The 22,705-nt window shown below is 42.1% G+C and overlaps 1 protein-coding gene across 6 annotated transcripts in view; it reads left to right on the forward strand.

Moving 5' to 3' along the window:
• The window catches only part of NUP214 (nucleoporin 214), a 45,076-nt gene extending 22,371 nt beyond the window's left edge, over positions 1-22,705 (forward strand). The window contains exons 25-36 of one of the 6 annotated variants that reach the window (XM_075112440.1): positions 1,901-1,976; positions 2,690-2,798; positions 4,004-4,109; positions 6,171-6,244; positions 8,023-9,789; positions 11,299-11,372; positions 11,886-12,042; positions 14,255-14,404; positions 17,109-17,280; positions 20,796-20,938; positions 21,789-21,813; positions 22,481-22,705. In XM_075112440.1, the coding sequence (XP_074968541.1) occupies positions 1,901-1,976; positions 2,690-2,798; positions 4,004-4,109; positions 6,171-6,244; positions 8,023-9,789; positions 11,299-11,372; positions 11,886-12,042; positions 14,255-14,404; positions 17,109-17,280; positions 20,796-20,938; positions 21,789-21,813; positions 22,481-22,514 (2,887 nt within the window). In that variant the 3' untranslated portion in view covers positions 22,515-22,705. The remainder of the gene's footprint in view (positions 1-1,900; positions 1,977-2,689; positions 2,799-4,003; positions 4,110-6,170; positions 6,245-8,022; positions 9,790-11,298; positions 11,373-11,885; positions 12,043-14,254; positions 14,405-17,108; positions 17,281-20,795; positions 20,939-21,788; positions 21,814-22,480) is intronic. The other 5 variants (XM_075112442.1, XM_075112441.1, XM_075112443.1 and 2 more) reach the window with 5 other exon arrangements.

Genomic DNA, 22,705 nt, shown 5'->3' on the forward strand with positions numbered 1-22,705 from the left:
TTTCATCAAAACTGATGAAAAAGTAAAGAATACTGGCTGTACATGGACAAGGACATGAGCGAGCGATACATACCTGAGACTGGTTTTCACCTGAACTGTAGTTAAAGATCTGTCTTACTTTCAAGTAGTTTTAGACTGGCAATATTGATTGATCTCTCTTAATTTATAGGGCACCAGCTAGCTTGATATCTTGAAGGCTTTTTACAGTCTTATTTTATAGCTGACTCATAAAAATGTACTCTTTAAAAATTCTACCCAAATGTACAGTGCCTGCCAGTCAGATTCAGAGCTAAAATAAAGCGCATTCACCCAGAAAAGTTAATTCATCAGTTTTTGCTACTTCAGACATCCTGGCTCTCTTTTGCCGCCACAGCACACTCTTCGGGTTGTTAAGCAGTAATGATTTTTCAGCTGTTATCGGTTGTTCAATGGCCTGTGGCTACGTGCATTGGTGGTCCCAGTCTAGTTACTTATATATAGTTTTCAGCTGAAAAAAAACCCTTTCCACAACTGACGTCAGAACCAGTGTTTTTAATAGCCTTGTCAGAGAAGCTGTGGGTAAATTGATCTTGAGACTTTTCTGGGGAAAAGGTCCCACCCCATCATGAATTTCAGACTTTCAATTTTTTTCTTCTTTGTTCAGGGTTCGTATGAACTTGAAATTTACAGCTACACCTTCCCAACATGGACTCTTTCCAGTGCTAATCTGAAGTTTTCCTTGGTTGCTTTACATTTTCTCCGGGCAGAGGGCAAATCCAGGCCATGCAATGTAGAGAGAGAGCGCTCATTGCTGGAAGGAAGGACTTACTAGTAAAGCAAAGCTGTTTAAGGCACAGAACCCCACCCAAGACCAAAAGGCTATGCAAAATCAGGGTTTCATGCGTGTCTCTCCTTCCTTTGTAATACAGTAGGAAATTTCTGTGAGTCGGCCTGTGACTGACCAAATAGTAAATGCAGTTTGGGAGGCCTCATGTTTCATGGGGTACATAACTTCTGATGCCCGGACTCACTTACTGTCTGGGATTTGCAGCCTCAGCTCTTTCTGTAGCATAGAGATTGCTTATCGCCTTAGGGAACACCCAGCCTGAGTCAAGATGGAAGGAGCCTGCTAGGGTAAGAGAAGACTGGCCTTTGCCACCAAGAGACTGCAATAAGTGTTGAATTTAAGCTTCTGAAAGCTTCTGGGATTGGCCATTTAAGCTGCTGAACCTGGTGAGCCAGACTTGAGGAGATGCTCCCCAGTTATGGTGATTTGGTGTGTTAATGGCCCACAGCATGTAGGTAGGATGCTTCCCCCCAGGAGTAGCTGCCATTCTGCAGCAATTGTCTGCGGGCTCTGATGTGCAATCTATTTCATGGTCAAAATTCCCAAACCTATAATGTAGATTGTACATTAATTTTATCACAGTTCTTGCCATTATTTCGTTAGTGTTTATACTACACTTCAAAGACATGAAGTTCTTCCACCCCCACCCCCAGATTTGTCTCCTTGCTCAGCATTTCTGAGAGTTGCATGTACTTGTCTGGGCTCCACACTATAAAGGAAGCTTCTTAAATTTGTTATCCGCTAGGCATAAAATTGTAATCCCCTTACCTGCTGATTTTTTGTCAACTCCCTGTAAAATAGAAAGGCCTGACTCTCTTCAGAGAAAAGAGTGTGTGAGGAAGACTTGATCGTTTAAGTCTCGAGCTTTAAACACATTTGCAGACTTCCTTTGTTAAACATGGACGATTCATTTAAGAGGTTTATTCCCTAATCAGATTTGTTCGTTCGGAGTTGTGCGTGGAATCTTTAATAGCGGCAGTTGTTCAAGACTTCAGGAAGCTGTGCTTTTTGAGAGGCGAGGAAGTCCTCTTTTAGATTAGTCATTCATTTAACATTTTAATTTTTCTTTTTAAGATCCTCTGTGCCTCACTCTGCAGCCCAGGCAGTCCACCAAGTTTTGGCAACTGTTGCTACAAATCAAGCTAAACAGGTATCTTACAGAACCCTTTCCCTGGGCAATACTGTACATGGGCATGCTCAGCACAGTTTGGGGTTTAGTTATTGGTGAACGGGTAATCTAAAATCTCTTTTTCACAGCTTGTCCTGCGTTCTTGGCAAACCCATTTATTTATCTGTGACCTCGACAGTGTGGTGCCAGCCATGTCTTTGTTATGTCTTGCCTTTTCACTCATTTGAAGACTTGCAGCTTTCTAATGGTCACAGCCTTGCAGCAGTAAGGGCTGCAACTAACAACCAAGGAAACTATGTTAGATAGATACTCCTAAATTTCACACACAAAAAAAAAAGCGCTAGGCGATTAAGGGAGAGTGTAGTTTACCTATCCTGTTATTCTACTGAAAACGTTTCTTATAGGTTCTTATAGGTTTCTTATAGAAGCTGCTAAGTTTTATGCTCGCACATCAAAAAACATGCAGCAGTCTTTGTCCCTGGAATCATTGAACTGTTGCCCATGGAGGCTTACTGGCCTCTGCAAGAGACTTGTTGAAAAAGTTCTAGTATTGACCCTGTATTTAAGTGTCAAGACATAATGGGACCAAGATTGAAGGGCACTTCTAAGTGCTTTGACCACCTTCCTCTAGTTGGTTCTTAAGTCATTGTATGACTCATAATGCCAGACCGAGGTCAGAAGGACCTTTGTTAATGGACAGACTGCACTGACCTGAAGTGGTGTTGTGTTTTCAGACGCCTCTAACAAGCTCACTTAAGGGACAGACTCCACCTTCCACTGTGTGTGCACCCTGTCCTATGGCATCTACAGCTGGTCCAACATCATCTGGCAACAAAATCTCAGGTAAGTTGTCTTTAGTGGAGGTGGAAATGAGGCCTAGATGTCTCTTCCCACCTGTCAGGGTATGCAATCCAGAGAATGAAGACACTGAGGAAAAAAGATTTGCCTCCACTGCGAGGCTGATGTGCCCGTCTCGAGGGAGAGAATTTGAAAAACCAAGGTACAGAAGAGCAGGAGAGTGGTTTTGTATACAGCCCTGTGTTTTGTTTCTGTGCCTGCATCTAGAATTCAGTGACACAATTCCTTGTTCAGAGTGAACTCAGAACGTGGAATGCTTATGAGGAAATGTTGAAAGCACATCTAGCAAAGGCTACTGCGGTTTGACAGCATATCAAAGGCAGCCATCGCTGCTGTTTTGTTTTTTAAACATGAAAATCATGCTGTTTTTAAACGTTTAAACATGCTGGTTTGATTTTTAAATATGCAGCACCATAGGAGTACCTGAACTAGCTTGAAATGAACTAAATCAGGTTCAATGTTGTACATTGAGCTGTATGACCAACTTCAAAGCCAGTTCAGATACTGTGATCAGTCATAAACAGTTTAGAAGCTTATAAGGAAAGGAATACTTAGTTTACATCATTCGGTGCAAATGGAGGAAGAGGAAACACTTAGGGAAGGAAGGAATTGATTTTTAATGTGTATTAGATAATAATGCTTGCATTGGACATGGTTTTATAAGCCTCTTGCATAAATGTCTGAAATCCATCTCTATTGGTCTTCTGCCTTTAATCCGTGGATGTAGGTTGTCTCTGAGCCAGGGGTAAGAAGCAGTAAAAATAGCCAGGAATCATATTTGACTTGGCAAATGCTTCTCAAATTTTGGTTTATTGAAAATGTCAGCTTTTGAATTTGATAGCACTTCCTTTTTACTTGAAATGTTTTGATATGTTGATGAGAGATTTTACCAAGGATTTCTTGATTTTTATTGTTTAATTTTTATTGCAAGATGATGACACCTATCTTTGGTCTAATCTCATATATGTTACTGCCTTAATCTTTGAAATAATTCATATGTTCTCTGACACTGTAGCAGTAGCAGGAATGCTTCTGTGTACAAATATCAGACGTGGTATAAGTGGCAAAAAGGCTTTGTTTCCAGTTGATAAAGTTGCAGGCTACATGTACAAACTATTCCTTCCTTTTCTGACAGTTGGATGACAAGATGCTTTTTTTTTTTTAGTAATGCTTGTTCTTGTAACTTACAGGACAAGGGACAGTAAAAACAGTTACAGCTGTGACATCTTCTACAGTGACATCAGTACAAGCAACAACTGCACAGCTTAACAAAGCATTCTCGTTTTCTTCTGTGGGGTCTGTATGAATATTAAGATTTCTTTGTAGTTGATGTTAAATATGAGTGTTGGCTGTTACAGCAAGTGTTACCTACAAGCTGCATAATACTGTGAAATGGCGCCTGCAAATGTTAGATTGGGAGGGCAGGGGTTGCACCAGACTTATTGGAAGACCTTGTTTGTGGAAGCCTACCTGAGTGAGGTCCGCAGGTCTGTGAGAATTGCACACAATATTGTGTTGCTTTGAGGTTTTTCAGTCTGTAATTAATCAAGAGTAAATAATCACTGGCTTTTTAGGTTTATCTATAGTAGACTGTTGAACAAATCATACCCTATGTGTACTGGTATTTCTCATCATCAGCTGATGATTTGAGATTAGAGCAGTATGACTGTGGTTAAAGCACCCACTCATGGTCTGATGCATTGGGTTCACTGACTGTCTTTGAGTGCACATCACATCTTATAGAATTGGAGAAGAACGTTTATGCTGTATCTTGTATGTTGGGGTTAAGGAAGAGCAAAATGAGTTAGTTTTAAAACATGTTCTTTATCTAGTGAACAAAGAGCAGTAGCAGGAAAACCATCCCATCAACTTGCTAGTTGTGCAGAGGCATGTGAGAACGGACTTTGGCTTTTACAGCAGCAGGGGAAGAGGTTGATCACTGGGAGCTTCTGCTCCCAGAGAAGAGGAGGAAAGAACCTGAACATGGTGATATTAACACTTGTCACCTCTGAAGATGGATTCCAAGGAGAATGATGCTGCGTTTCCTAACCTGGGCATGCGTTATACGGGTTTCAAATGTTGGCAGAGATTTGAGAGACAGAAGTTCAGGAATTCCTGATTAGGACTTGAAATTTGTGTTGATGGTCAAACTTGTTGAATTATTTTAGTACAACAGAAAAATTTCCATGTTTTGGCTTGAAAAGTAGTCTGTTCATGAAGGTGACTAGAGAGTCCCCATGCCATCTGGTGATTTCTGTTACATAACAGTAACACAAAGCAAGGTGCATGTTATGAACATACAGTTATTCTGAAATCTCGCTTATGGAGTGTTTTTTCAGGGATGACAAAAATATTTCTTTGATCATGTCCCTCTCCCCCAAACCCCAAACTCCTTAAAGGATTGTTTGAAATTCTGCATGTTTACCTATCTAATACTCAAGTGATTTTCTCTTTAGGAAATGGGTAACATTAAGTATTTCAGAACACCCATATTTTCAAATAGCTCATTTCTTTCAGTCTTAACCATTTCTCTGCAAGTTTGTCAAGTGGATGTTACCCAAACGGCTTGCTGTGCCTTTCAAAGGGCTAAAATAGTCCTTTTACAAGATGGAAATTCAGATTCAAAAAGCAAACAAACCCTGCCTTTGTCCCAGGCTGCAGTGCCTCAGTCTGTGAACCATATGCTAAATACAGTGCCGTTGTCAGTGATGTCTTAGTTACATGGCCTGACTTCTGTATCAGCAGCTGGTGTTTGAGAATCAGAGAAAACTTAAAAAGCCTCAGGAATGAAGGTCTCTGGAGGACCCCAGTGCTTATTATGAAAGATCACAGCAGTTTTTGCAAGACAGACTATTTTCAGTGTGAAATAGTCATTAAAACTTTTAATTTCTGGCTTGCTGTGAGTGATCTCCTTTTTGACAGGTGGTAGTATCCGTTTATTCCCTTTCGTACATGCACTGTCTCTTACCTTTTAGCTCTTCTAAATAAACTCTAGTAGCCACTGTGGCTTCTGTTCTTCCTAGTCTTTGAAAAGCTATCAGGATTTGGTGCATGGTGACTGCTACTGAGCTGAATGGGGAAGAAATATACAGCAGAAAAGGAAGAATATGGGAGAATGAGGGGTGGTCAAAGAGCTTTGAACCTGACTCTCTTTAGCCCTCTAGAAGCCTTGTCAGAGGGGAAACAAATGGAGTCTGTTTGCGTGCTTCTGTCTGCCTGTTTACTTATTGGAGAAACTGTTCTTGTGCCTGACTTTGTACAGGTCTGTATTGGAAATCTGAGTCTCAGTCATGGGGTTGGAAGTTTCAACACTCTGAGCTAAGTGTCATTATTTCCCTTTCTCCTCTTTTCTCCTAGGTCTGGATTTAATTTTGGTGTTGTCACATCAGCTGCTTCATCACCAACACTGCCCAGCCTCGCTTCCTCGCAAGGTTAGTTTGGAAGAGAGTGCAAACGACATCTTTTCCCTGCTAAGAGAATGCTTACTCTTCCTAATTTGTGTGGTTCTTGGTTTATGTTGCAGTTCTATTATTAAAATTGCAGTAGCTGCAATAACATTATATACGTATGCTGGATTATGCCCTGTAATGCACAGAAATCCAGGCCACCTGCCTTTCAATTAAGAGTAAGCAAAATATTTGCTGCCAAGAACATCTAGGACGTACTAGTTTATGAAAAGGGTAACATCTGTAGTCATTTCCTCTGCTGTCTGTAATCTGTAGATTTAAAGTTGCCGAGGTGGTCTGACACAGAAAACTGTCATTAAATGGAATGAGCGTTTAGTGATGGGAGAGGAATGCTTGGGATGGCTTTGTGTTGCTTCTAAAACTGAGTTGATAATATATAGGCTGCCTTTCCGTTTCATAGGTAGACCATATTTGCCTGGTCTGGAAAAAGGGGACTGCTTTATAATTTTGAAGTTTTTTGCCTCTAATTTCAGCCTCGCAAAAGAGGTTGTATGGTCAAAAACTTGCTTCCAATGTTATTGGTTGCTCTAATAAAAGATCTCTTCTTCTGTGACCATCACAGCCACAGCAATGCTACTAATACTCTATTGATGTTAAGCAGAGAGAACTAACTTGGCTTAAAACTTGAAGATTTAGCTAATGTAAAAGGTTAGGTAATTAACACTGATTAAAGGAGGAGTGGGAGGTGTGAGAGACAGACTTGTGACCCATAGCATTGTGGCAGTTACTTCACACTGCTCTGTGGAATGGTAGGGAGCACCTTTGCATCTGTTAGCTGGTAACAGAAAGAATTTCAGTGCCTCAGTAGGAAACAAATGCTACATTATTCAGTGTCAGTTACTAATATACTTAAATATATTTCATATACTTAAAGGGTAAAACACAAGAATAATGCCAGCTGTGCTAAGAAGTTTGTGCTCTTTGTTATTTGACCTCCATGCAGATTTCCTGTACCTTGTCCAAATCAACCCATAGTCCAAACACCAATGCAATGTGTTCAAGTCAGAATTTGTGTGTGTGTGTGTGTGTGTGTGTGGTGCTCAAAAATGAAGTGGCAGGACATCAAATAAAACTAGTCTGGTCTCCCTTAAAACTTGAGCAGTTTCTCACTCTTGGACAGCAGTGTATCTTATAAGTGGAGCTGCTTTGGCAATTACATTTGAGAGTCTTTCAAAGCTGAAAGCAGGCTGCATAGAAACTGGTCAGTGGTCTATAAATCGTTGAATTTGTAAAGAAAGATTTGATTCTGTAGAAGACTCTTCAAGTGCCAGAAAGTATTTTTATGACCCAACCTCTGTTCTGAGCCATTGGTTTAAACAGACACTTCTGTAGTGAATGTCAGGAATTGTTTAGCTGAACCAAGTAAGACAGGGTGAAAATGGAGTTAACAGTAAATGGTCTGTAGTAACCAGGTCTTCTATGTTTTTATCAAACTGTTGAAAGAGATAGGAGCCAAAGGCTGAAATTGTCTGTAGACAGAGAGAAGGATGGTTAAGTGGAGGCTATGACATGAAAGTAACAGTGTTTGTCACTGCAACCTTATCCATAAAGGCTTCAAATGTCACTCTTGTCTCCTGAATGCACATGGCAGTGGCAGTTACCTGATGGTCAGAGGCTTTATAGTTTTGAGGCAAGAGCACTGTCTAACAATTGTAAAGCACTAAGGCATGCTATTGTAAGAATGATAAATGAGGTTTGCATACTGTAGCTCAATTTGTAACTTCTATCTCTCTCACTGACAGCCCCTGGTAAAGAGTCCACCCAGACTGATTCATTTTCGCTTGCTGGGGGTTCCAAATTTGGAGTAGTCCCTGAGAGCTCCTTTGCTTTTGGGTCCCTCAAGCCAGCAAGTGCTTCAGGAGCCTTAGTAGGAAATACCTCCTCAGCAGATGGCACCCAGTCAAACAAACCTGCTGCAACAACATCTTCTGCTTCCTCCACAGCCTCTGGCAAGTTGGATATCCCTCCATCTAAACCGGGAGATCTCTTGTTTCAGAGCAATCTAGCTGGGGAAACTCTTGGGAGCTTCTCAGGACTACGGGTTGGTCAGGTAGATGATAATGCCAAGACCACCACTAAAGCACCATCTACCAGTGCTGCAGGAGCACAGTCAACTAAAGTATCTACAATACCTTCTGGGTTTACTTTTGGTGCTCCCCTGTCATTAGGAAAAGCAGGAGAAGCTGCTTCAACAGCAGTCACACCAGCTGGCACGGCATCCCCGTCCATCAGCACTAGTGCCACAGGCAGTCTCTTTGGCAATGTCCAGCTAACCAACACCGGGTCTTCTGGGGTATTTAATCTTGGAGGCTCTAGTGGCAACAAACCCACCTTTTCATTTGGTATTCAGCAAGCAAACAGTATGAGCACATCCACCTCTACCCCTTCTACTCTCTCTGCTTCAACGTCCCTCTCATTTGGAAGTTTCTTGAGTTCATCACAAGCTGCTGTCCCTGCTGCAACTTCTAGTAAGGGTGCAGGGGATGCCAAATTACCGTCTGTGTCAGAAAAGCCATCTGAAAATGAATCCGTATCAGCTGGGTCTTCACCTCCAATGACGCAGTCACCACAGCCACAAGTACAGCTTTCAGAGTCCATTAAAGAACCTGCTTCACCCCAGGCCACAACCGGGGACACCGTCTCTGCGGGCTCTAGTACCACGTTGGCAGCACCTCCCCCTGATGCAGTTGCTACTCCTGCCTCCACGAGTGATTTGAAGGCACCAGTGCCTCCCACCATCTCTGCGTCTGCCCCGCCAGATCAGAATGTCTCAGCAACAACCTCCACAGCAAACATTGCCTCTCCTGCAGAAGCCACAAGTGCATTGGCTGCTACCTCTGATGTTACTACATGTGTTCAGAGTCCAGCGGTTGGTGCCTCTGTGTTTGCCCCCACTTCTGCAGGCTCCTCAGTGTTCTCTCAGCCTCCGAGTTCCAGCTCTTCCAGCTCAGCATTTAGCCAGCCTGCTGGTGACACAACTGCCACCCCTTCCACACCACCTGTTTTTGGACAACTACCAGCAGGTACCACAGCATCCTCTCCATTTGGGCAACTCACCACCAGTACCTTGTCCACTGCTACTGCTACCACACAGGCTGCCAGCTCAGGTTTTGGTACTTCTGCTTTTGGCACCACCACTACTGGGGGGTTTGGTCAGCCAGCCTTCGGACAAGCACCAACCTTTGGGCAACCAGCAAGCAGTTCTTCAGGTGGTTTTACCTTTAGCCAGTCTGGGTTTGGGACGATGCCGGCCTTTGGCCAGCCAGCGGCTTCCACAGCAGCCTCGAGCAGTGGCAATGTTTTTGGAGCCCCAGCTAGCACCAACAGCGCCAGCTCCTTTTCCTTTGGACAGCCATCTGCCAGCACTGGAGGTGGGTTGTTCGGACAAAGCAGCCCTCCAGTGTTTGGGCAGAACACTGGCTTTGGGCAAGGGGGATCCGTCTTTGGTAGCGCTGCCGCCGTTACTACTACAACGTCATCTGCTGGGTTCAGCTTCTGCCAAGCTTCAGGTAAGAATAAATTGCAAGGAGATGTGATATCCCAATGGTGCTGTCTGGCTGAAGTATGGAGAGCAGTGTATCGCTGTTTTTTAATGACTTTTCTTTTCCCCTATGCCACTTCATGGTTTTTGGTTTGTTGGGTTTCTATTTTTTCCTTTGGGTTCTCCCCCTCCCCCAGTTAGTAAGAATAGGAGCTGCAGTGTGTGTGAGGGGGAGGCTAATGTTGGAGGCCAAAGAAGCTTTTGCTTTGCTTCACTATTCATCAGTAGGCCTCTGAATGTAGCCTTTTCAATCCAGTCTTGCATTCATTTTATACTTAGAACTCTACCTTTACTTAATTTTGAATTATGTGTTGTCCTGCCTGTTGCACAGTAAGTGGGTTGCATTCAGCATAGTGTAAAAGATCTTAAACCAGTATGTTGTTGTAAATTGTTACACTGAAGTGGCAAGGCAGCTCTGAGACCATAATCAAGGCAATGAATACAGATGCAGCACTTCCTGCAGTGGTCTGCATTAAGCACATGCAACAGTGGATGTATACGCCACGTACAGTACTGTATCGTGGTCTGGGATGGCAAAAAGCATTTAAGCCAACAAAGCGATGGGTCAGCTAGGAACTGGTCTGTTAAATCTGTTTTTGGATTTGGAAACATCTCGAAATTACATATAGTGGTAACATGACCATCAGCTACCTGTCTACACAATTAAATTGAATACTTGCACAGACCAAACCTTCTTTGTCAGTCTCTTTTTGTTCTCCACATTGCTACAATACATTTTTGGTTTTTTTCCAAAGCTTTGTCTGTACAATCGTCAGAGAGCTCCCAGGGAAAAGTGAAAAGTACATAGTAATAATAGGGAACATGTATTTCCAAGGAAGAAAAACTAATTAGGCTCATTTAATTAAAAATTATGGCACTGTAGGCAAACTGCTTGCTCATTTTAACTACAGTAACAGAGAATAGTTAAATCGGGGGAAGCGAACTCTGCTTGAGAAAGGTGCTCCTAATTATAGAAATGCAAGTTTTATTACAAAATGCACATTTAAGTGAACTGGGAAATGGAATGGGGAGTTCTTTTTTTAATCAAAACATTTCATTATCTATAACAGGAATCTTTAGGTAACAAAGCTCAGATTCTCCTTACACAAGGGAAATCAGAATGCTACAGTTCATGACTTGCAGCATTATTATAGCAACGTTAAAAGAAATCCAATTCTCTAATATTGTTAGCAACAATCCCAAAAGTGAAAAAGCCTTCTATTCTCTGTTTGTTTTTAAGTTTGCTGAAGAGAAAAGGAGAATGACTTTCAAATAAGCTTTCAATTTAATTTATTATTTGTGTGATGGCACATACTTTAAATTTGTCTAACCTAGATACATTTGGTAACATCATTTGTATCCCTATGTTTTGGCATGGGAGACCTGTCCTTTCCCTGTTCTGGACTAGTGTCACCTCCCTGAATTGTCTTATATCCTAGTAGTAGTTCTGGTGGATTATTTTCCTTTCTTTTCCTAGCAGGTTTTGGTTCTAGTAACACAGGTTCTGTGTTTGGGCAAGCAGCTAATACTGGAGGCACCGTCTTCGGCCAGGCAAGTATTTATTGCTTTTGTAGAAACAAGGGACTATTATGTGTAGTGGAGTTGTTCAGGGTTCCCTACCTATTTCTGATATATTAAAAAAAAAAAAAGACAGAATTTGATACTTTCTATAAAAAGTGTCACAGTCTGCACCAAAGAGATTTGCTATTTGCAGTGGGCACCAAAGCGGCATCTGCATGAATGTCTTTCAAGGGGTATAGAGACAAATATTTTATCACATGCGAGATAAGATAGAGATGCGGTAAGTGACCTGCCTTTGTTGCATGCTAAGTGGAAAGTGGACAGTGTAGGGCAAGTTTCAAAGGCATTATTCTTTACCATGGACAAGGTTTAAGACAGACTTAAATAAAATTCGATTGCATTAGTGTTGGGAGGTAATTGCTTGCTGGTTCATCAGCCCCTTCATGCATCCAGAGGAGTAGGCCAGACAGAAAAATCAGCCTTGGGGGCATGTGCTGCTTTGACTTCACTTAAATCCCTTTTTTTGTCCTTTTTGTGTTCTAGCAGCCATCATCTTCCAGCGGAGGCTTGTTTGGAGCTGGAAGTGGTGGGAGAGATGGAGGCTTCTTCAGTGGTTTGGGAGGAAAGCCAAGTCAGGATGCAGCCAATAAGAATCCCTTCAGTTCCTCCAGTGGAGGATTTGGATCTGCAGCTTCACAGAGTAAGTGAACAAAACAAGCATACGAAATGTGCTGTGATTTCCATCTGCTTTTGCGATCCCATCTGCTTTTCTGCTGTTGGTCATCTTTGAGTAAATTCTGTGTTAACATGAAATGCTTCTCGTGGTACCAGACAGTATGCGTGATGTGTAATCTGGAATTTTTCTTTTAGGTTTATGGAAAGCAAGTAGGGAAGCCATTGAAACAAGCAAGCAGATGCAAGAAGTGTGAAGAATATCTATATTCTGTACGGAATTCTTGGCCAAATGCTTCTTTAAAATTGAATACTCTAAATTCTTGTCACTGAATTTCTGCTTCCAACTTGGTTGGAAGTTAGAAAGCTTTAATTATTTCTCATCTGCCCTAACACTAAAAATTGTTCAGAATCCTATGCTCAAGAGAAACCGAGGTGGCAAGTATATGAAGGATAGCAGTTTCCTCAGCTTTGTCCTGAAAATGGCTATCTTTATGCAGCATGTGCAAGATATTGTATCAAAATTTGCTGTAATTCATAGATACGTCTTCAGTCATTTTTCATGTCTAAGAGGATATTTGGGTTCAGGAGATTGGGAGGATGGTTTGGGCATGTAGTCTGTTTTGGTAAGGAAGCAGAATTATGGAGTTCCTTTTATCAGTTTTTATCCAAATTTGATAGGGTGGATCTCTTACAGATAAACTCATACAAGCACCATGAAAGCTGGGTAGATGAGAGGAATTGTGCGAAAGCCCTCTTTGGGAGGAGGCACTCAGCACTTGTCCTTTCTTTTGCTCCAGTTGTCAGCTAAAAGGCATCAGTCCGCATGTGTGTTTCAGCTAAATCAGTCTGCATGTGAAGTACCACACCAGCCCTCCCACATGTTGCTTCTTGCCCAGCCAACCAACCTAACGAAAGGAGGCGTGAAAAGTAGTTAAGAATACATTAAAGCTACCTGCAGGTTCCTTTGAACCAGGGACTTTAACGGACTATTAGGAATTTTTTCTAGAAGCTATAAAGGATTAACTGTAAAGGCAAGAATCAGTCACTGTCTATGAGTGTAAAGAGATCTCTCTTTTTTTTTTTTTTTTATGCCAGAGTCAAGTTGAAAATGCATGAGTCTTGAGTTTTCTGGGCTAACAGGTCTTGGAGTACTCTAAAATTTGAGCTCAGATGTATGTATGCCGTTGTCTGCTGTAGCAATTGGTTTGAAGTACTAGCAGGCTCTCTTGTGCCTTCCGTGTGCAGCTAGTGCAGATCTGCACTTGTTACATACATCTGTATGTCACAAAAGGTATTCATAATGATTTAACTGTGGCTTTTATTTAATGACTGCCCAGCTTCGTTATTTCATCACTGGTGCCTTGGGTTTGGCAGAAAGGGAAAGCAGAAGGGGAGGAGTCCAGCAGGTAGAACGCACAAAGAAGGGCAAGCAGTAAAGGGGAAGATGTAAAAGCAGGGAACAAAGGAAAGTTGAAGACTGAGCTGCAAGTGGCTGGAAGTAGCCATGAAGCTGCATCAAGCAGAAGTCTTGGGAGAACAAATCTATTTCTTTTACTACGTCTTTAATGATCCATTGGGATTAATGGTTGAGGTTGGTTCTCTAACCTCACTAATTTAGTCCTCCTTTATTGCAATGCTTCATTTGGTGATGAAATAAAACAGATGGTTCACCAGAGAAAAGGTTTGGTTATTCTGTGTCCTGCCACTAGATGCTAAAAATCTGGGTAGCCTTGTGAAAGATAAAAACTTGAGTTATTTCTCAGTAAGGCTGGAAAAGTTTGGCTCCTACTTCAAGGTCCTGTTAGACGGTCATGTTAAGAAATACCAGCCGTTGCCAAAATCATGAATCTTTAATTTGCGGTGGATGGATATTTGTTTTGTCAAGGGAGACTGATTCTAGCTGCTGTGATTTCTCACTTGAGGGATTGTCTTTTAGTGACTGCAGCACAGGATGCAACTCAACAAATCATCCATTGGTGTGATTTGCTAGATTGCAGCAATAAAGGGTTATTAGTGGTCCATCAGATCCAGAATGGATCTTGGTGGATCTACAAAGTCCTGTAGGAACAGGGGGAAAACTTGGCCTCTCTGCAGAGTGCTGTTTTCAGTGTGGTGTTCTTTTTGTGCTTGGGGGTTGGGGAAGTAAAAGGCATTTCCCTTTCTCCTGATACACTTAATGAAATGTAATGTAGAATATTATCTGTTATGAGCTTCACAAGTATTCTTCATCTTCCCAGATTCTTCTAGCTTATTTGGAAACAGCGGAGCAAAGACTTTTGGATTCGGCAGCTCATCATTTGGAGAACAGAAGCCCACGGGCACTTTCAGCTCTGGTGGTGGAAGTGTGGCATCTCAAGGCTTTGGGTTCTCCAGTCCAAACAAAGCAGGTACTTCCTCAGTCCACCCACTATGAACACCCACGCTTATCTGTGAATTATTTAGTAGAGTATTCTACCATTTAGACACCTACAGCCTGGACTCAGTATGTCTACAGGAATTGTCTCTGAACAATAAATAAAAATAGCTAATGGCTTAGTGAGTGGAACTTTAGCTGCTGGATTCAAGGCAGAGATTTACAATCTCCTGTGCAGAAAAGCATCCAGTAAACTACATTTTCAGGTGTCCACTCCAGAAATTCCTACTGCAGTTTAAGAGCAGAGAGCTGTGTGAATTAGTTCTGGTCTTATGTACCGGACCATGAAGAGTACGGAACATGGAACTGAATAAATTTCTCCTATTGTAGTTGCTTCCTTGGAATATTATCTTCCAAAATTCACTCTGGGTTTTGTAACCCTTTTTGTCCCCATTTCTTCATGTGAGTGAATGCACAGGTGTCTACAATGGGAAAGCTTCCTCATAAAACTCAGATATGCTTCAGATCCTTCTCTTTTGAAATCAGTCTGATGTGTTGTTATACTCTCTTCTGTGGTTGTGCTGTTGTTTCCTCTGTAAATTGAGTTAAATGACTCAAATATTGGAAATTTCACAAAACATCTTTCCTTTTAACTGTCACCTGCCCAAAGAAAGAGACGCAAAAGTAGTGCTGACTGTGATATTTTGCCATTCCGTTCTAATGAACATGTTAATTTTTTTTAATTACCAGGCAAAAATGGGGCCCCAAAGGGTGAGGCAGAGCAAAGCTTTTTTTCCTCTATCCTCAGACTGTTCTTACAGTGAACGCTGACGATAGGTGTTCTGCTCCAAGTGTGTCTGTTGAAGCTTCATCGCTGGGGGAAGTAGGGGAGGCTTGGTCATGCTTGCAGTTGTTTTGAGTCAGTGGTGCTCAAGAACTCCCTCTAGGGAAGCAGTGCTTTGAGAGGAAGCACTATCTGCTTGGACAGTAGCCGTGCTCTCAGTGAAGTGGCTGAGAGCATAATGATAATGCAATCAGATCCAGCAGCCATTTGTAAGGTGTCTCTCAAGTACCGCATTCCACTTGGTAGCGGACTGAGTTTCTTGTCTCAGGCATACCTCCCATCTATTATTTTTGCTAGAGGAGGAGAAAGGCATTGCTGAAGGAAGTTGTTCTTTCATTCACCCAATGACACTTCCCTTGCTTTTGATTATTTTGGTTTCAAAATTCTTGAGATAGGATTTTCAAGAGGTTTCTGCAGAAGGCACGTCCACACACACAGAGCCCCTCAGATCACTCCCTCCTCTGGTTATACTTGCTAAATATTGAAATGAATGGTGTGTCTTCCTCTCCACCACTCTCCCTTCCAGTGGAAGGGTTTACTTGATTTGAATCCCCCTTTGTCCTGGTTACGCTACTTACACGTTTCACTTTCCTGTCTCCACTGTTTATTAATATACATTGCAAAAGAGCATATGCCGAGCAAAGCTTCAGTCCCTGTGACAAATACTCTAACTTCCTAGAGATAAGGGTAACAAGATATCTGATCTATGTTTAAATAATTCAGGCCTAGCATTTATTTTTTCCAGACCTTTTGTGTTTACAGCCAAACAGTATCCATTTCCTTGACATGGACTGGAATTTCACCCAGGGTATTAAAATGTGTGGTGGTATCCCATCCTCATCCCTAGTCAAACAAAAGAGCAGGTGTCCTTCACGTTCCATAACGTCAATTAGAAACAGACCAATAATATCAGCAGATGAACATAGAATAAAATAATCTGGGTAGAAGTCCTTTCAGAGCTGCAGAAGGCAGCTAAACTCTGAACAGAAATTGCCAAGAGCAGAGTTAAATTCTTAATTCCCTGTAGGAATCATGGGGTTCCGCTGACCTGGCATTTAATCATTGCATCTTAGCTTCCACCACTTAAACCAGGATTAGATAATTCCCTCCCTCCTGAATCTTTTTGCATCACTGGAGCACCTAAAAAACAAGCTTGCTGTTTACTCTCTGAACGTAAGAGATGGGGGAGACTTGCCCATTGCACTGGGGAGTTCTTCCAGTTCAAGCACTTGCATGAATGTACGTCCTTCCAGAGCTTTAGATTAGAAGCCAGGGTAAAACACTGCAACCATATAACAGCAGCAAATGTTCATGAAGCTGACCCTTACAGGAGGCTTCTCGTTCTGTGTTGTTATATGCAGTTGCTTTAGATAGTAACTTGTTTAAATGGTGATGAGGAGAGCTTTACTTTAAAACTGACTACATAAGCTTTTTTTTCTGGAAAGGTGTGCTAGTGTTATGATGAAGGATGGGTGCACGCTTGTTATCTCACAACTAAGATACTCGTCTTTTTTTATATAAAGCAAGAAAAGACTTCTTCAGTGAGCAAGCATGTATATTACCACCATCTAGTACTGCTCTGGGGACTGAGTTGATCTTGTGCTCAGATGTTCCAGAGACCCAGAATGTGGTTTTCTTCTGGATAGTCTCTTAATTCGGTTGCAGTTTTTTGCATGCATTCAGGCACTTTTCTTATCCATGTCTTTTGTAACAAAATACTATACAGTTTGGAAGCTTTGCAGCAGTTAGTGTTATAAATAATGCTGTGTCTGTGTGATAAGATGAACAGACCCATTATGGAGGTTGTCTGCTTGGAAATCTAGTTTTTGTCTTCTCTTTCTGCATTATTGTTTTTGTGATGGTCTTGTCCATTTTTTGCCTCTGTTTTGCTCAGGTGGCTTCGGTGCTGCTCCAGTGTTTGGCAGCCCTCCCACTTTTGGGGGATCCCCTGGGTTCGGAGGGGTGCCAGCATTCGGTTCAGCCCCAACCTTTTCAAGCCCTCTGGGCTCAACGGGAGGCAAAGTGTTCGGCGAGGGTACAGCTGCAGCCAGCGCTGGAGGATTTGGGTAAGCCAGCCCGGGTACAGGGTTTGGGAAAGCAATATTCTTGCATGAGAAAAGCTATTATGCTTAGTTGCATCACGTTAACGTAAAGAATGTATTCTTTGATTGATTGCTAAGCTCTAAGTGTCTTCAATTTGTTTGTTTCTTTTAATTTTTTTTTAAAAAGGTATAAAACAAAGACTTTAACCACAGAGGAAAAAATGTGTATGATCTAATTTTAATGCTGAAACTACGTTGTTGAATCTTTAGCTTTAGAGATGGGGAGGAGCAGGTAATGTGAGTCATCTTGCAAGCGTCTAAGGGAATGCAGGAGTGTTTTCTGTGTGCACACTTAATGAGTTCAAATCTAGGCCTACAAACTATGCCTAGCAAAGAAAATAATAAATATCATTATCTGTGACTCTGTCTAGCCGCCTTGTCCACTTGTGAGATTTGGGCTAGAGATACTAGTGAATTCAGGCTGTTCTCTCACCTGTGAGGGGTCGGATGAAGCACTTGTAACAACCTGCGCTCCCAGAGTGATTTATGTTTATCCCACACTGATTGTTTTCCTCTGTTCCTTTACCTCTTAAGCCTGTGCATGGCACCAGAGTAGACAGCACTTTATTCCTTGTTTTGTTCAGCAAACACAGAATTTCAAACCTTGCGAAGCAGCTTCTGCAATAGGCAGCAAATGAACTTTCTCAGCAAGAAATTCTCTGTCACGCCCTGCAATTATATTCAGACTGAATAGACCCAATTTAAAAAAAGACAAATTTCCAGTGAAAAGAGGAAACTGGGTATCTTCCCTCAACTGTTTGCCCTTAGTTTCAGGAGGAACTGCCTTTACGTAAGGCACATTGGAACATCCAAAAGCGTAACTTGTTAATTCCCCATGGGGTTAGGCAGATTCCCATCTGCCAGGGCACCCCTGAGCTGTGCGAGGCTTCAGCTAGGTTATTCTGCTACATCCTGAACTCTGGTGCAGCAAATTGGAGAGTCCCTTTGGACAGGGTAAAAATAGAGGCAGCTTAATTAAATCCCCACAAAGAAGGATGCGCTTGTAGGGACAACTTAGCTTGAACTCAACTGATATTTTGATAAGTCTCAACTTTCAGCCATAGTGCTGCAGGGTTTTGTACCGAAACGGGATGCATTCAGTGACAATGTTGGAAGCTTAAAGACAAAATGGGATTCAGAACAAACAATGGGGTGATGCAGGGGGTTTTCATAAGGAGTCTGCACACCCAAGAAAGAATTCAGTGGCTTAACTTGGGGGAAGTTTTGAGAACTTCTTCCTTAGAAAGGTGCGGGGTCACTGATATTTTCAGAGTTGCCTGAGGAATTTGATTTTGATTTTTAAAAACTTTAAAAGAGTGTGCAGAATTCCCAGGCAGCTTTACAAAAAGCCAAATTTCACCACAAAATTTTGAGCAATAGTTTAATTCTGCAGCGTAATGTAGTGTCTGTGCAGGGCTTCCTTTCTGCCTTTTTCACGAAGTGAAACTGTAAAAATCCCAAATCCAGAGAAGTTACTTGCCAGAACGTTGTGCGGTATTAGCTCCGCGTTCCTGAGAACACCCTGCTAACCTCAAATACATGAGATTCATTGCTGCTTCAGTTCCCAAAACTCTGCATCACTTGATAAATTACTTGGGTATCAAAAAATAGAAACCACTACACTTCTTCAAAGTCTGCAGTTCCAGCTGTTTGTGAGCAAATAATTCTTTGCTTTCATAAACTAACCTCAAGTGCCTCTCAATTCTGTTTTGTATAGGAGCTTTACAAAAGACCTGAAAATCTGGGCAAGATAGGTTTGATTAAATTGTTACCAGGCAATGGCAGTATCTCATGTCTTTTATATGTTTTAAAAAACAAAAAAACAATCTGTCCATAGCTTAAGCTGTTTCTCTACTCCCGCTACGCTTAGCGTTTTTCAACGGGCACGTTGTTCTAGTTGCAACTGAAAGAAGCAGTTTGAACCACAAGTTTCCTTGTCACTGTTTTCACCTCCTCTTCCTTCCACCGGGTGGTCATGATTTGTGTGTTTAGTGGCATAGTCCTGAGGAGATGGAGCACTGTAAAAAAACCCTCTTGCTCTCAAATGCATCACCCCATCTTGCTTCTTTAAAAAAAACTACAAAACCTGTTCTGCCCTTGCTGAGAAAGTCACATTTGTGGTTCTGAGGCTGAAGTTGTCTGCAAGGTCCGTGGGTCAAGAGCCCAACCAGAGGCACAGGGGATGGTTAGCAGAGCCAAATGTGCCAAGTCGCTGAATTGCCCATTGTATCCAATGCTGTATATGGAAGTAGTGTGTATGGTTGACAGTGTCTGGGATAGGAGGGGTGATGTCCTCTACCAGGTGAATTGCTTGTCACGGTGCTACGGGGTTCTCTTTTATCTGAAGAGATACAGTTTGATGTGTGTGGTTTTTTGTGGTGGTTTTTTTTAAGTCTACTACATCTGGATGGATGGAGTGGTGGGCTAATGTGCTGTCAGTTGGTATTTTGAGTCAGAAATAACTGGAGCTAGTGTGAGGCACAGCCTTGCAAAGCTGGCGTGCTGTTTGACTTGGCCAGCGCTCTCTGCTCAGGGAAGGGCTGGTGCTGGCTTCGTACTAGCAGCAATGGGCACTTGGCAGAGCATTAGCAGAGCTTGTCATTTGAAAATTTTGTCTGCATTTTGCCCAGTTGACATTAGAGGAACACTTGAAGCTCCTTTTTCGAGTGTTCCTATTATGTTCAGGCTTAGGAGAAGTGTATGGCGGGGGGAGGTGGCAGAGAACCATAATGCATATCATGGTCTCATTAGTGTGTCATGCTGATAGCTCTGCTACGCCTGGTTGGATGGAGTGGGTGGAGAAAGGAGACCAATTTCCATATATAACAGCATTCCTTATTTCAGTCCCCCAAAAGCAATTAGGGAAGTAATCCAAAGGTGATGGGGAGAAGTGCCAGGTAGGTGCAGATCCAGGAAAGCACTGGAACTGTGTGGTTCAAAATGGGATGGGGAGAGAAAGGGATTGAGAAATCTGCAGATGGTTTATGTGGGCAGTGGGTAAGATGCCATGTGAGAGTTGGGAGTCTGGTTTCTGTATCTGGGCCCTGCTTTGTGCTCCAGCCATGAGCAGCTCATACCAATTCCATATTTGCTGCCCTGTTTGTGAAATGACAGTGTTGTATTTCAGGTTAAAGGGTGAAAACTGCCCACAGGGGTGAGTTAATATATTCCATTTGATGGCTGGAGTTGGTATTTCCAAGCACTTGAAAACGTATCCTGTGTGTAAGCATGATCATATTTGCCTTTCTGCCTGGTGTACATCAGGAATGGGAGCTGAACAGGCGTTTGTATGTATAAGTCTTTTCCAAACAAGAAAATCCATTTCCACAATGAACAATTATAATTACTCATATTGGGTGGTCTCACTTTTGATGTACCCTCGTTTAAGGATTGCACTGTTACCATTGCGGGTATGGGGACAAACTTCCAGTGTAAGTGAGAAGATGCTTGCAAACACAAATCTTCTGTTTAAACTGCAGGTTTGGTGGTACCAGTAACAATACAGCATCATTTGGCACACTAGCAAATCAAAATACCCCAACATTTGGATCGCTGTCGCAACAGGGTACCGGTTTCGGCACACAAAGCAGTGGATTCTCAGCTTTTGGGACAGGTGGAGGAGGTAGGAGAAGCTAAAATACAATGAACCTAACAGGCCCCATGTTCTCTGATTTTCCTTGGAACTCAGGTGTGACTCCTTAGCACCCTGTCAGAAATCTGCCTGGTCCTGGTCCTGCTATAGGAAGGCACTGTGGCCTGCAGAATTGAGCTGTGGAGCAGGGTGTAGCATCTTCTCAGACTTCATCTCATAAATCCGTCACTGATTTGCTGTGTGGCATGTCAATAAATCACTTCTTCTGCACACCTCATCAGATTGTGGTTTTCACCCCTTTTTGTAGAGTTGTTCCTTCTTCTCAAATGAAAATACTGGGGAATAATTAATATCCCTTCAGTACCGTATGCATGGGTATCTGTATGTAAGTACTTAGTGTCAAAAGAATATGCACTGTAAAATTGAGCTAGAACACCAATAGCCAATTTTTTATCTGATATAATCCAGTGAAGCTGCAGTGATTTACACAGGGCTGAGAACAGAGCCTCTGAGAGAGGATACGCTCATTGGTGGTCTGCCTGTCACAATGTGCTTGCATTAAGCACAAACTCCATCTTAAGAAAGCAGTTCTCGTATTTTCATGGAGAGGTGAATAAACCAGGCACATTGTATGCAGCTGCTGCTAATGAACGGACCTCGCTGATTAGCAGCGAACGCAAAGCCCTCCTTGGAGCCCAGGCAAGTCACTTTTCTTCCAGATGGAGATTTGACTTTCATTGTTTGCCCATCACTCTTTCCCTGGCCTAACGGAGGAAAGAAATGTTTTTCAATCTGTGGGTGGGAGGGGACATTTACTACAAATCTTATACATTCATTTTACCTTTTAACAATTATTTTTCTAATCTTGCCTTTCTTTCAGGGTTTGGTTTTGGATCATCTAACACGTAAGTACCATTTTGTGTCTAATTCTTCATTAAAAACACAAATAGAACCAGACTAGAATAGTTAAATGGTTTGCAAGAGCAAGCTTTGAAAGTAGCAGGAACATACCAGTTCTGATTTCCTTTTTAGTGGCACTGCATAGACCTCAAAGTCCAGGCTCTGAATGTGTGCTTTCCACTGAGGTTAAGCTTTCTTATACGAGAGAATTTTCAGTTAGATCATGCTTTTTCTCCACCTCTCAGGCACATGATGTGCGTGCTCAAGTTGTGTGTGTGAATCTAATGTCTAGTCCATTTGTCAGGTTGAAGCAAGGAATGAAATAAATGGGTACATTTCTGGCTGAATTAGGATGCTTATTTACAGTTAAAGAACGGGACTAAGATATGAGGTTAACTCTGTCATCCGCAAGTTTCTTTTACTTTGTTTCCCTGTCAAGCAGAGAAAGCATGTGTATCTCCAGATGGTAGGCTCTAGAATAAGCATAATTATATCTAGTTAGTAAGTGTTGATGCAGTCTCAGGTAAAAGCTGCTGGAAATACCAATGCGTTCTCATAAGTTTCTGATCCTAGGGAGGCTGGAAGTTTGTTTGAGAGATGTGCTGAATTAATACTGCCTGGGGGAGACTCTAGCACCCATTGCTCTGTTGGTTTTTTTTTCTTGCTCCACAGATCTTCCTCTGGATTTAGTGGATGGAGAAGCTAAGAACATCCTGGACTCTCCTGTAGCACTGTGCCGTAGCTCCGGTGTTCCATGAGTCACCTGCATGACCAGTATACAAACAGCTTTTCTTTTAAATACAAGTTCTCAGACCTTTTTTTTTTAAGAAAAAGATTTTGCTTATTTTTATGCAACACTTGTTCTTGCTCTATATTAAACTATTTTGTCTGCCTTGA

This window comes from Phalacrocorax aristotelis, chromosome 17 (genome assembly GCF_949628215.1).
Source record: "Phalacrocorax aristotelis chromosome 17, bGulAri2.1, whole genome shotgun sequence".
NCBI classification, from domain to species: Eukaryota; Metazoa; Chordata; class Aves; order Suliformes; family Phalacrocoracidae; genus Phalacrocorax; species Phalacrocorax aristotelis.